General features: G+C 34.3%; 3 protein-coding genes across 3 annotated transcripts; 2 read left to right on the plus strand and 1 right to left on the minus strand.

Annotated features, from left to right (window-relative positions):
• Positions 1 to 449: 449 nt before the first annotated feature.
• On the minus strand, positions 450 to 2,874 carry LOC114172931 (peptidyl-prolyl cis-trans isomerase CYP18-2). Its single transcript, XM_028057118.1, has 6 exons — positions 2,762 to 2,874; positions 2,540 to 2,635; positions 2,334 to 2,395; positions 1,973 to 2,106; positions 1,154 to 1,238; positions 450 to 750 (listed from the first exon to the last, which is right to left on the minus strand). Exons 1-6 carry the CDS (start codon positions 2,831 to 2,833, stop codon positions 705 to 707), a joined length of 495 nt encoding a protein of 164 aa, XP_027912919.1. The 5' UTR covers positions 2,834 to 2,874; the 3' UTR covers positions 450 to 704.
• Positions 2,838 to 7,750, plus strand: LOC114172802 (mitochondrial fission protein ELM1). The gene is given in 12 exon segments (XM_028057082.1): positions 2,838 to 3,131; positions 3,213 to 3,342; positions 3,414 to 3,480; positions 3,572 to 3,668; positions 4,230 to 4,379; positions 4,508 to 4,634; positions 5,091 to 5,203; positions 5,437 to 5,500; positions 5,591 to 5,684; positions 5,821 to 5,897; positions 5,900 to 5,928; positions 7,299 to 7,750. Coding segments are annotated over 12 exon segments (1,176 nt in total). The 5' UTR covers positions 2,838 to 3,005; the 3' UTR covers positions 7,401 to 7,750.
• A 1,376-nt stretch (positions 7,751 to 9,126) lies between these two features.
• On the plus strand, positions 9,127 to 12,958 carry LOC114162231 (mRNA-decapping enzyme-like protein). Its single transcript, XM_028046054.1, has 8 exons — positions 9,127 to 9,414; positions 9,493 to 9,533; positions 9,636 to 9,685; positions 9,940 to 10,081; positions 10,306 to 10,362; positions 10,854 to 10,971; positions 11,104 to 11,556; positions 12,314 to 12,958. Exons 1-8 carry the CDS (start codon positions 9,256 to 9,258, stop codon positions 12,368 to 12,370), a joined length of 1,077 nt encoding a protein of 358 aa, XP_027901855.1. The 5' UTR covers positions 9,127 to 9,255; the 3' UTR covers positions 12,371 to 12,958.
• Positions 12,959 to 13,209: the final 251 nt, after the last annotated feature.

Genomic DNA, 13,209 nt, shown 5'->3' on the forward strand with positions numbered 1-13,209 from the left:
CTCTTCCAAATTAGATGATTCTCGATGAGAAGAGCGTTTAACTCAACGGAAAAGAAAATTACCACCGTTTGACTCTACAAAAATACACACCGTTTAAGACACTGATTTTTATTTTTACCCATTCGAAGAAAGTACGAAATCACTATTTTTTTTTCTTCTCATATGTGACTTTTATGGGATTTTACGATATCGTGTGAATGTGATGTTCCTACATATTTTTTAGATTTTAAAAATAAATATTATTTGCCTACATCTAAATGAATTTACATTTTACAAGAAAGAAAAATAAAGGAATAACTTTTCCAGGGATTAAAATCTGTTGATTTTCTAAATAAAAATAATATTATTTAAAATTTTAATACGACAAAACCTAATCTATTTAAAGGATCAAAATAAAAATATGCTAATGTTACAAAATTTAAACATACATAAAACAAAATGAATAAATATTTTTAAAATTAGAATGCAAATTTAATTAGTTTACTCATTGAAGTTTTTAATATTATCTTAATAATTAGGATTAAATTTTACATAAAATTCAAATTTCTTTCCCAGCCATGAACAGTTCCAACACTACTGCTCACAAAATAGTCTTGGAAAACATGTCTTCAGCACATGGACGATTAGAGCAAAAAAAATAAAATTGACACTTCTGAAGACTCATAGCACTCTCAAATGCCATTTTTGTTTAGTTTGGTTCATCACTAATCCTTGACTGAGGTACGCAGTATCTTCACGTCATGGATGGGCCTGAAGAAACAGAAAATTAAAGGGTGCTTCAATACTTTTCTCTGCAACTTCATAAAGTAAGATCATAGAAAGTCCTCATTTTTACTTCAACATGTTGTTCAAAGCATTTCTTCATAAAATTATGTTTTTCATGGAACCCCCCATTATTATAAATATACTCTCGTTATCAAAATATACACTATAACTTCTTCGTCTTGCTTGATTCATAGACCTCGCTGTAATAAAGTATTTCAGAAATAGCAATAAAAGTTGTAAAATTCAGAAAAAGCCTTAACCCAATATCAGCAGGTTTATGATCCCCCAATGTCCCAGCTTGTTTAGAAATTTGTCTATGGGCAAAATTATTGGCTCTATGCATAGTATATATATTTTAAATGGTTATCTTGAAAGATATTTGACATACCTATCGTTGTTATCTGTTTGGACGCTGCCAAGTCGTTTGATAATTTCCATTCCACTACACACTCTTCCGAATATTGTGTGTTTTCCTGGCGGCAACAGAAACAGGAATTCAGTATCATTTGACATTCCATACATTTCATGCTATGAATTACAATAATCAATCATAAACTGAACAATGTGATTGGAACTGTTCATCATTCTGATGCCACCATGGCTATTAGTTGAGTCAACTTTAGCAATTAATAAACATATTAATCAGTAGGACTGTAGGAGTGTTTACCTTAAATGCAGAAATTATATTAGTGAACTCACATTCACAAAAATCTTAGAAGAGAGAGGGATTGCTAATTGCTAATTGCTGATACTCCAGAGACCTCAGGCTTCATTTTATGATATGATAAAGCAGTCACACTGACAGAATATTTCACTTCATATGGTTGTGAATGTGATTATCGGGATTCAGACCAAAGTGCAAAAGAAGGGGGGCAGTTTATGCACAATTTAGAAATTTCTTATTCATATCTCAAGTGAGAAAGAGATGATATTTCATCATTCTTAGTTTCTAAGTGTTTAACAGTTTATGCAAATGTGAATGGAGCTAGTTATCCTTTAACAAGCTACTTATGGAAGTACATGTTTAGCTTTCAATTTACTAGGACTGAAAAAGAAAATCCTTTGAAGCTGAAAATTCTCCACATTCCACAATCACAGAACAAATTGGTTACACAGAACAAAGATCCACAATCACAAGTAATTATAAATTTTAACAATAGAGGCTTATTATCTCTAAATTCTAAACAGTAAGAAACAGAAGAATTACCATCGAGAGAGGGGCAAGGTGCCAGAGTAATAAAGAACTGACTACCATTGGTATTTGGGCCAGCATTTGCCATGGATAAAATACCAGCTCCAGTGTGTTTCAACTCTCGTTTTATCTCATCTTCAAACTTTGCACTGTTGTTAACATGATACCATGAGTATGAGAATGAGCGAGAGATTCATCATCAACAACAACAATGATAAAGTTAATCTGTTCATTGATCCCTAAAACTGTCACCGTTTTAAATTTTATGTCGTATGCATAAAAATTAAGCTTTTGTCACATACATCAGTATAAAGCCGCTACAAAAAAATTAGTCTAACCTAATAACTATCAAAACTCAAAAGCTTAAGCAAGGTACCCGTATATGGATTCTCCTCCTCTTCCAGTTCCTGTAGGATCCCCACCTTGTACTATGAAGTCCTACTCAACAAACCACACGAATCTATGTAAGAATACATCACCCCTATGCATAAAATTGAACCACACCACAAACCAATGTAAGAATATTTTATCCAAACAGATGCTTGACACCCGCAAAGACAAGGAAGAACCGAACATAATCACCTTAATGATCCTGTGGAATTTAACGTTGTCGTAGTAACCTCTGCGAGACAGTTCAATGAAGTTCCTGCAAGTTCTGGGCGCATGCTTGTAGTACAGCTAAACCCAAAATTACAATATTGATAACACCATTTAATTTTACTAAAAATAAAGAAGAAAAATTTGGACCGTAGACTAAGAACATAGACAGAGGGAGAAAATTGGAAAGAGAAAAAGTGAAAGTACCTCCACTGTGAAGGACCCCATGGAAGTTTCAAGAGTAACCTCTGGAGCACCACCTTCTGCGCTTGCCCACATTTTCCCCACACACCAAACACTCCTCTTTCATTCTCCCGCATATAAAATGAACAAAATTTAAACCCGTTTATACTGGGCCGGGTCGGATCGGGTCGGGTATTCTACGTAAAGGACTTCAACGTGTGAAATAGAAAAACCCCTTTTCCCTCTCATTTGAATTCATGTAAAAACAATGCCGGAGATTTTGGACGTTGCAATTCGGCGAGCTGTTGTGATCGGAAACGGGTTCGCCGGCGCTGAGAATCAGTGCATTGGTTTGGTTCGTGGTCTTGGTTTCTCCAACCGCCACACCATATACGTAAGCGTTTTTTTCTTCATTCTCTTTTTTCGTTTGTGTATAATATAAAGGTATTGAACTGGGTTGGAACTTTGGTTGCAGCGTGTCACGAGGCCTCGAGGAGGAATCAATCGGTTGCTTCAATGGCTTCCGGTTTCGATTCACAAAAAGTTAGAGTCCGTTGTTCGAATGATCTGTGGCAAATCGAGCTTGCGAACACCTCACACTATCGGTAATTAACGCTGTTTCTCGTTCACGTTGTTGAGAATAGTAATGCAATGCAATGATGATTGTTCTGTTTAGGCTTATCCAACGTGTTGGAAGCTGATGCTCACCACCTTGCCACCATGGCTCGCGAAAGGTTTCACAAGTACGTTGTCTTGTGATTGTTCTCGTCTCGTTAAATTGAATTCCATCGGAAACAATGAATTTAATGAAATGCCCAATCAATTTATCTGTAGAGACGGACCCTTGTTGGTGGTTGCATCTGGACGAGACACCATCTCTGTTGCCAGCTCCATTAAACGGTTAGCTCCAGAAAATGTTTTTCTTGTTCAGGTTAAACTTTTCACTTATTCTTTATTGTCCCTTGACGTGTATATAAGTATAACTCGGTGTGAGTGTGATGATTGACTGTTATCGAAGCTCTTTTTTGTGCTTGTATGATAATGAACGCTTATAACTTTTAGCAGACATTACCAATTTCTATGAGGGTTTGGTTTGTAACCGAGAACAGTGATATTGAATGATTTATGTAGTCATCCTCACATAGTGGGACAAGACTTTTATCAGATTTTGTTGCCCTTTGTGGTTAACTGGCAATTGATCCTTTTTCTTTGAAAACGGTAATAGCAAAAAGATATTGGGTGTTGCTTGCATTTTAGAAATTGTGGTCAGAAACATTATTCGTAAGTGCACTTTGCAGTAAGTTTGCAAAGACTTACCTGTTGGCAGTAGCTTATTTTATTTCCTTTGAAGTTTAACCAAATTGCCTATTGCGTCATTTCTCTTTATTGCTAGTTGTAGTGATGTGCTTTTCTATTGCTAATATAGTAAGGCATATCTGTACATATGTATGTCTTTTTGCTGTCTAACTCTCTTAGATGTTGTCCAACTCAGATACAACATCCAAGATTTCACCTGAATAGGTTTGATCTTGTGATCACTCCACGCCATGATTATTACCCGCTGACTCCGCACGGCCAGCAGCAATTACCTTGGTTTCTTCGAAGGTGGGTAACTCCATGGGAACCTCCAGGCCGCAATGTGGTAGGTACAGTGGTTGTGTGGTGGATATTGATGTCTCTGCCTAGGAAAAACATTTTACACCTCATGTATAACTTGAAATACTATATTTTTTGTTCTTTCTTGAGTGAGACATTTTTACATTATTACAGGTCCTCACTGTGGGAGCACTTCATCAAGCTGATTCCGCTGCTCTTAAGGTTGCTGCTTCTGCCTGGTATAACGAGTTAGCAACTCTGCCAAAGCCCTTGCTTGTGGTTAATATTGGGGGACCTACTGGTATCTTACTTTGCATTAAGGAATTTATAAGTTATAATGATTTTCCAGTTTTATCCAGTTGAAACTACTTTCTTTCATCTGATTTATGTATCATTGCAAATTGAAGACTCTTTCAAACAACTCTACTCTAATATATAATAGGTGGAAAGAAACTGCGTGCCCTAGATACAATGTTGGGTTCGTTTAAAACGTTCAAATGCATGTATTTTATAGTTCAAAAGTTAATGAAGTTGATTGATTTTGATTTTTGTGTATATCAATGATCACTTCTTTGAAACTTTGAAGAAGTTGAGTTGAAAATTAAAACCTTCGAATGTTTGTATGCCTTTCGCCTTATACTTTCTTTTTTCAATATTTTATTCCACATATTATGTGCATAGTTTCCTTTTTCAAATCTTTTTTCACACTGCACCATACCTTCATCGTAAGTCTCTTTTTTGGGGTTGGGGGTGTCAGGGAATTGTCCTTATGGTGTAGATCTTGTAAAGAAGTTAGTGTTTATGCTTCAGAGTGTTCTGTGGAGCTGTGGGAGTATCAGGATATCTTTCTCGAGAAGAACTCCTGACAAGGTACAAATGATTATGCAATTAGTAAGAATCATTTTGCCTATTCCTCAAGTCGTGTGAAATCAGTTTTGGCTTCAAACCATGAGCTCGCTCCTGGTTGTTCATTTGTTTAGTTTGGTATTGGCAATGGCATGTATAAATGATGTTGCCAGGGGGTATACCCACCTCAGTTTAGGTATCCTCCATAACTTGTTGTCTCTTTTAATGAATTCATTATATTCCTTTTTTTAATGTAGATCAGCAAAATTTTGGTTAAAGAATTTTCCACAAATCCCAAGGTCCAAATATGGGACGGCAAAGGTACTTAGTTTGCATATTCTTAAGAGATGAAATTTGTATTTATCAGTCTGGTACAGGAGATTGTTTGATGTGCTTTATTTTTGCGTTTAGGTCCAAATCCACATATGGGACATCTAGCCTGGGCTGATGCCTTTGTTATCACAGCTGATTCAGTTAGTATGTTGAGTGAGGCCTGCAGTACTGGGTATGTATGATCAAATAATCAATGACGAAGAATGTCCTTCTAACGTTAATAGATAACAAATAAAATAATTCTTGTTTAATTATTCCTTAAAATGAAATCCATTATTTCATAACCCTCTCTGTATCTTTTACAACAGAAAGCCTGTGTATGTAGTTGGAGCAGAGCTGTGTACTTGGAAGTTTGCTGACTTCCAAAATTCTTTGCAAAAACATGGGTAGTTCGACCATTCACTGGGAAGGAGAATGTGAGTTGCCATTCGTGCTAATGTTCTGTGTTGGGTTCTTTTGGGTGTGTCTAAATTTTGTGTTTTTCTTTCTCCTTAACTGAATAACACAATAGTCTATTTTGCAATTATATTGCAAAGCTGTTGATGTAAAGGGTTTCTTATTGAATGATACAATGCCAAAAATATAAAATAGTAAACCTGAAAATAACTTTTCATATGGCCTTATGACTTGATTAGTGATTTGGCTAAAATAGTATACATAAGTAGAGACAATTCTCATTTTGAGTTAGTTGTTGAGGCAGAATTAGGTCCAAATATTTATATATGATTACAATCAAAATAAATAGTGTATATTATAAGTAAAGATAATCTGGTAGGGACACAAAATACCTTGAATTCGGGGACAAGGATAGACTTCAAAAGAAAAGATAAATTGGTGTGAAATTCTTCCTCTTTATTCATGAGTACTTGATGTTTATATAGAGCTGGCAATACACAATAAGGGATACCCGCAATATCAGTAACCGAAAAATAGAATGCAAGTGGGAGTAATATTCTAACAAACAACTCGTGATAACAAACAGCCACAAAAGTAAATATCTAGCAATTCGTTAAGTGATTAATCCCTGAAGCATAATGCTTTGTTGCATTTCTCTTGGGCTTGCCTATTCCAATTGGGACTGATTTTGGTGTTGAGAGGCCCATCCATCAACAGCTTCCTTCTCAATACCTACCCTGGCGTAATCTACTCTGTCCTCAAATTGGAAGGAAACACAAAGGTGATCCCATTTCTCTCACCTTGAATCATCAGGAGAAAGACCCGATTTGGACTGTAATACAGTAAGGGGTTGACTAAACTTATGATTATCATGGGAAGTAGGAGGTAATTCATCAGTGGAATGGGGAAAAACTAATTGCTGAATGGAGAATTGTGTTGTATGACCATTCGACATAGAAAAGATACTTGACCCAACGCCATGACTGAATGAACAAACCAACAAAGGTATTATTCCAAAACCAAGTTAAGAACCTTAGTTTGATCATTTGTCTCTGGATGGTATGAAGCACTCGTGCACAATTGAGTGCCACAGAGTTCGAAGAGTTCACACCAGAGTTTGCTAATAAAGGCCTGAAACTAAGTTATGAGGTAAACTATGGTATTTGCAAACAAGGTACCCAAATAAGCCCCCTGAGCAAAACGACCAATAATGACCAAAACAATGGAATTGCCTTAAAATGCAGGTAAGCAAATGATAAAGTATTTTGCAACTGAATTAATCCAACCCAATGTTCTAAGACTTCCTAGAAATATTTTTGGAGTAGTTGTTGTGAATATATGTTTTGTTGAATAGATATTGATTTGTACTTCTTTTTTTCAAAAAATACAGATAACCGAAAGCTGGAGTTATTCTCCACTGAATGACACTGCAGAAGCTTCACGCCAAGTAATTGCTGTTCTTGCTCAGCGAGGATGGACCATACACCCATAACTGATTTTTCTCCCAATATTCCTTCACTCTTGGAATTCATAAATGATACGTGATTGAGTAGGAAATACTGTGACTTGTGCTTAGTTTTCAGAGTGCTTGTTAACTGTGGTTTTTCCTTTTATTGAGAAACTTGTAATAGTTCTAAGGAGGTTGTTCATATAGATATGTGGACAATGGGCAGTTTCACCAATTTTTGCTGGTAAGAGAAATTGTTTATTTATTCCCAACCATTTCTCCTTTTCTAACTAACTCCTGTGAGCTTTAGAATAATGTAAGCTGCATATAACTTAGGCATGTCAGACATCTCAACTTTTTTTTTTCGTCCCAGGATCTGTATGATAATGAAAAATGAAAAACTTCACACTACTTTTTACTTTCTTGAAGTTGAGTCTCCATGATAACGAGATGCTCTTTGCTTATTCTTTCACAGCATGTGTTACTCTATGGTGTGGCAGCGTTATCTTTTTTTTTTTTTGTTAGCAAATGTAGGGTATAACTTACAACCACTTCTGGTACATAACAAACTAATAGATTGATTATCTTGTCAAGGAAAACATACAATTGCTTATTATAGATTCCAGAATAAGGGAAATCAAATAAAGTATCTTCAAAGAAAAGGAAAGCTAGCCAAATAATTATTAGTCCACAATTTCATAAACAAATTTCTACTTAAATAATTGTCTTCAATTTAACTGGAAATAATTATTTTTACCCAAACAGGAGCGTTATTCTGAATTTAAAATGAAGTTAATTTACATATTTTCACATAAAAAATTCATCATCCAATAATGATTATAATGGTTTTTATCTTAAAATCTACCATTAAATAAAAAATTATCATGTAAGTTATATATATAATGTTATTCTAGTCTAAACCGTTTAAATTTAATTCATACTTAAATTATGAAATACTTTTAAAATAAATTTAAATAAGATAATATATTAAAATTATTCAAGTTTGGTCAAATTGTACCCAATGTAAAAGTTATTATAATGAAAACGTATCAAAATTAAACTCTTTATTCAAATAAGCTAAATAATTATGTTATTCTACCTCATTGAAAAATAAATCACCCATCTTTGCAAATGCACAATGAATTGTTATTAATTTATTATAATTTTTGTGCACTTTTTATTATGCAATGACTAAGTTGAACCAAACTAAATGTGATTTAGTTGATTCTTTATGGCACAGCCTATTTATTCTTTTGAAAATTTCGGCTTAATCCAAACCAACTAATATTAATAGTTTCAAATCAGTTAAACTTTCTTATTTTTAACAAGAGTTCACTTATAGTCTAGACAATAAAAATCAATATTTTATGACATCAACTAACAAATCAAAATTTTTTTTCTTCAAAATACAAACAAATACATCTCTTGTAAATTTAGATACGTTTCTATCCGTTTATCTTTAAAAGTCAAATTTCATAAAAAAATATTTATTTATTATTTCGAAGTTCAATAAAACATTAATTATTTTTATTTTCAAATTAATGCACCGTTATATATATTTCTTAATTTTTACATAAAAAAAAAACAGTAAGAACAAATAGAAGATATTATTTATAGTAGTACATAATACGCATCAAAAGTAATATTCTTTTTTAATTCTTTAACTTGTGTGTTATTATACTTGTACTGTACTGAGAGTGGTTGTTCACCATATATTTGTTAAATAATTTAGGATTAAAATAAAGCAATAGTATTTCTATATTTTGATTTGGGTGGGAGTAGATTAAACTGGGAACATTGTTCTTTACTTGGAGTGAGTGCGAGTCAATTATTCATTTCTTCTCTCTTCTCCGGAAGAAACAGCGAGACGAGTGAGTTGGAGGGTTTGAGCGAAACTCAAATGTCTCATACCAAGAAATTGACGCCGAATCTGGATCAACAGAGCACGAAGGTGCTGAATCTCACTGTGCTCCAGCGAATCGATCCATTCATCGACGAGATTCTCTTCACCGCCGCTCATGTCTCTTTCTACGACTTCAACATCGAAACCAACCAGTGGGTTAGTTCTTCTCTTCTCTTCTTTTCTCACTTATTCACACTTTATTTTCTCATCTATTTCACTCATCCACCACTGTAGAGTCGCAAGGATGTTGAAGGATCTCTCTTCGTTGTCAAGAGGTGAGTTCATCGACAACGCTGTCTCTTCTCTCGCTATTTTTTGTATGCATTGATGCATTCGCATGCTCCAAGATCGTTCATCATTTTCTTTTTCTGATTCAGGAACTCACAGCCGCGGTTTCAGTTTATTGTAATGAATCGTCGAAGTACAGGTTCTGATTTGTTTGAAAACCGTATTGCTATTATGATTGTTATTACTATTACTATTATTTGGGAAAATAGTTTGACTAGGAGAACCAAGAAAGTTTTAGGGATTAGGGGTTAGATTTAAGTGAGCTAATTATTGCTGTAAATAACGGATGCTGTTTTTGGTAATCGAAATTTATTTTTGCCACATTTCTGAATCTTTGGTATGTATTATCTACTCAACAACTTTCTCTCTTAATTTTGTCCTGGGTCCTGACAGATAACCTTGTGGAGAATCTATTGGATTTTGAGTATGAACTTAAAAGCCCGTACCTACTATATCGGAATGCAGCTCAAGAAGTTAATGGTATATGGTTTTATAATCCAGACGAATGCGAGGAAGTTGCAAATCTTTTTAACAGGTATGATCATTTTCTATTTTTCTCCATTCATGTTACTTTCGTGAGTTTTTTTTTTTTTTATTTGTTCTTTAGTTATCTACAGTTACAACTTACAGGGTACTAATTTCAACCAATCTGGTCTAAACTGTGAGGATCTTTGGGTTGTATATTTATATTTTTCTGCTTAGCAATGCATGAAATTGGGGGCAAGATAAATCTTACTTATTTCCAAATTCAATTTACAGGATACTTAATTTGTACCCAAAGGCACCTCCAACTACCACAACGCCTGCTAACAGAAGGTAAGCATTTTTGTAATTTTACAAAATATGAAGTTGTTTGAATTGCATAGTTATCAACAGCCATGCTTTAACGGTAGAGTGACACAGCCTCTGGCAACTAAGAATTTCAAATTGTGGACCACTTTAACATTTGCAGAACCCTAGTGTCCCCCAAAAAATGTATTTATATGTAGCACAGATTATTTAACGAGTTGTCATCCATCTATGTTGAGTTTAGGGTCGATTGCTCTGCACTACTATGTTGTGCTGCTTATATGTTTGAAATTCCAAACAGCATCAACTTTAACATATTATTTGTGAAGAAGTTTTTTATTCAAAATGAAAAATTACTTTAATAAATTACTTCTGCTTGGTTTTTCTTGTCCAATGAATGTGCTTGCTCAAAATTCAAACTATATTTATTTATTTCCCCCACTTAGTGATCTCTACTGTTGGATTTATGAGTAATAAAAGTTGCACGTCTAATGGGCTGATGTTTTTTTATATAACAGTGAGTTTGAGGAACATCAGTCAGTGCCAGTTATATCAGGAAGCCCTCTAGAATCGTCTTCAGCTGCTGCTTCTGCAATTGATGCTGTTGAAGATGTTGTATTTTCAAACTTTTGCAGCGTATGTGATGTTGTTGCATTTCTATTTTCTATGTTTTTTGGTTAATAATTCTGCAATTTCTATTTTAAGTTTCACTTTTTATTATAAGATGATGTCTGTGGCTTAAGAATTTTTTTAATTCAATTGTTGCAGACATTGAAGGCTACTGGAAGTTATGCTTCCAGTATAGAAAATGATAGACAGCATTCTACTTCTATCACTTCTGCTGCTCCTAGTGGTTTATTTTCTCCTGCACCTACTGTGCAAATACCTGCTTCTCATTCAACTTCATCTATATCAGGCTTCCCTGTTGACTCTCTTGAAACAGTCAAGAATGGCAATCAAGCCATTAATCTTGTTAAGCCTTCTACTTTTTTCACATCCACTTCATCATCACTGTTAGTTCCACCTATTTCTTCATCTGTGCTGCCTAGTTCAGTTGGTAATCATTCCCTGAATATGCCACGACCATATGGCACACCAGTACTTCAACCCTTCCCGCCCCCTATTCCTCCTCTCTCTCTTACCCCCATTTCAAGCTCCAGTCCAAATAAACCTGTAATTGGAAGGGATAGCGTTCGCAATGCACTTTTATCATTGGTTCAGGTACTTCACAATTTCGCCATCTTTGTTTAGTTCCCTTGTGTTTCTTGACCTTTATTAATTTAGTTGTATTTTTAAATTGTTATCCAATTCTTTTATTTTGGGGTGGGTGCATGCATTAAAAATAAGGGGGAAATGACGACTACTAGTGTCCTCAATATCATTAGGGTTTTTAACAAAGGATTACAGGAAGTCCAGTTTGAGCCATAGTCATTGTTAAGGGGTTGTCAGTTGCTTCAAGAGAGACGTCTGAATTATTTTATTTTATTATTTCGTCTGGGCACTTCTTAAGAGCCCGAATTTTATTCAGACATAAAAGCAGACCAAACGGATTTTAAGCCTTATTACGTGGAAAATATTGATGTTAAAATAATGACTATTTAGCTTACTAGTACACTGGAAGTGCTCTAATCCTAATTATTGAGATTTTGTTTTCATATAACAAAATTCCAGAGATGCAATTTTGGAAAAAAATGCGTATAATTGAAGAAGGGCGTTAAAATAAGGTTTTTATAAACCTGATATTGGAACAAACCCTAGTGTTACTAACTAGTATAAACACAAGATTTTTAGTAAGCAATCTTAGATTTTTCATGTTTTTATTACTTTGTTCTATGTTTATGATTTCAGTATAATTTGAATCTCTAGTCTACAAAAGAATTGAAGTAACCAAATTGTTTTGACGCTTGCTATATTTTGACGCCTCTTCCTTGTTAACTTTTTATATAGTTTCTATACTAACGGAATTTTCCTGTTTTAGGATGATCAATTCATTGACATGATGTTCCAGGCATTACTGAAGGTCAGTCCTTCATGAGTAGTCAAACTCTTGAAGGTTGGATGGAAAGTGAATATAAAATTAGTTCTGTATATAGTTACACACCCACACGTCTAACAGGAGGTGTAACTTAGTATATAGAGACATCCGTCCCTCTTTAGCTTTAGCCTCAACTTTGCATGATACTTCGGTAATGGCCAATTCAACAATATACTAACAAATCATACGGTGCATTAATACACTATATTATCTTCACCATTGAGATTGTGTGTATACGTGGACAAGATATTAGAGATAATAATGGTTGAAATATAGCATGATTTTAATTGCTATGTTGATCTAACGATTGTTCCACGTTCACACAAAATTAACTAATGGTGAAAGTAATGTGCATTCTTACACTGTAACTCTGTAGTGTATTGTAGAAATAGCCGTATGTTTCTGCACAATGATAAGTGTTTCCATCTCAGTATCGCCTTGTTGTATGTACTGTGTTTTTAAATTCAGTCATGATTCTGTCGGACAAGTCCTCTCTCTCTCTCTCTATGGACTTATCAAGATATATGTACAATCCCATGTTTAGCATGCTGTTAGATATATAAATAAATAAAATTTTATGTTAATTTAGTCCTTAATTTTCATAACTGAAATTTTGAAGGGCAAGATGGTCTAATTCTCTTTAAGTGCTCGTCGCAGACCCATTGTTTTAATCTCTATTCGTTATGGACTTGAGCAACTGATGCTTCATATTTGTGAACGAAACAATTAGGGGCAAAGGCAACTGATGTATTCTTCTTTTTTTAAATTACGGAATGGTATTTATTTTAACTTATAGCAAGTCATATATGGAAGAATGACTTTAGAAAGAAGTCGTGTTT

This window comes from Vigna unguiculata, chromosome 1 (assembly GCF_004118075.2).
Source record: "Vigna unguiculata cultivar IT97K-499-35 chromosome 1, ASM411807v1, whole genome shotgun sequence".
NCBI classification, from domain to species: domain Eukaryota; kingdom Viridiplantae; phylum Streptophyta; class Magnoliopsida; order Fabales; family Fabaceae; genus Vigna; species Vigna unguiculata.

Excerpts from the sequence above, each read along its gene's own strand:
- LOC114172931 (XM_028057118.1), bottom strand. The coding sequence starts at position 2,833 with ATGTGGGCAAGCGCAGAAGGTGGTGCTCCAGAGGTTACTCTTGAAACT. Across the intron at positions 2,636-2,761 it reads TGGGGTCCTTCACAGTGGAG|CTGTACTACAAGCATGCGCC; the intron begins GTACTTTCACTT and ends TTTTGGGTTTAG. Across the intron at positions 1,239-1,972 it reads ACCTTGCCCCTCTCTCGATG|GAAAACACACAATATTCGGA; the intron begins GTAATTCTTCTG and ends TGTTGCCGCCAG.
- LOC114162231 (XM_028046054.1), top strand. The coding sequence starts at position 9,256 with ATGTCTCATACCAAGAAATTGACGCCGAATCTGGATCAACAGAGCACG. Across the intron at positions 9,686-9,939 it reads AATGAATCGTCGAAGTACAG|ATAACCTTGTGGAGAATCTA; the intron begins GTTCTGATTTGT and ends GGGTCCTGACAG. Across the intron at positions 11,557-12,313 it reads CACTTTTATCATTGGTTCAG|GATGATCAATTCATTGACAT; the intron begins GTACTTCACAAT and ends TTCCTGTTTTAG.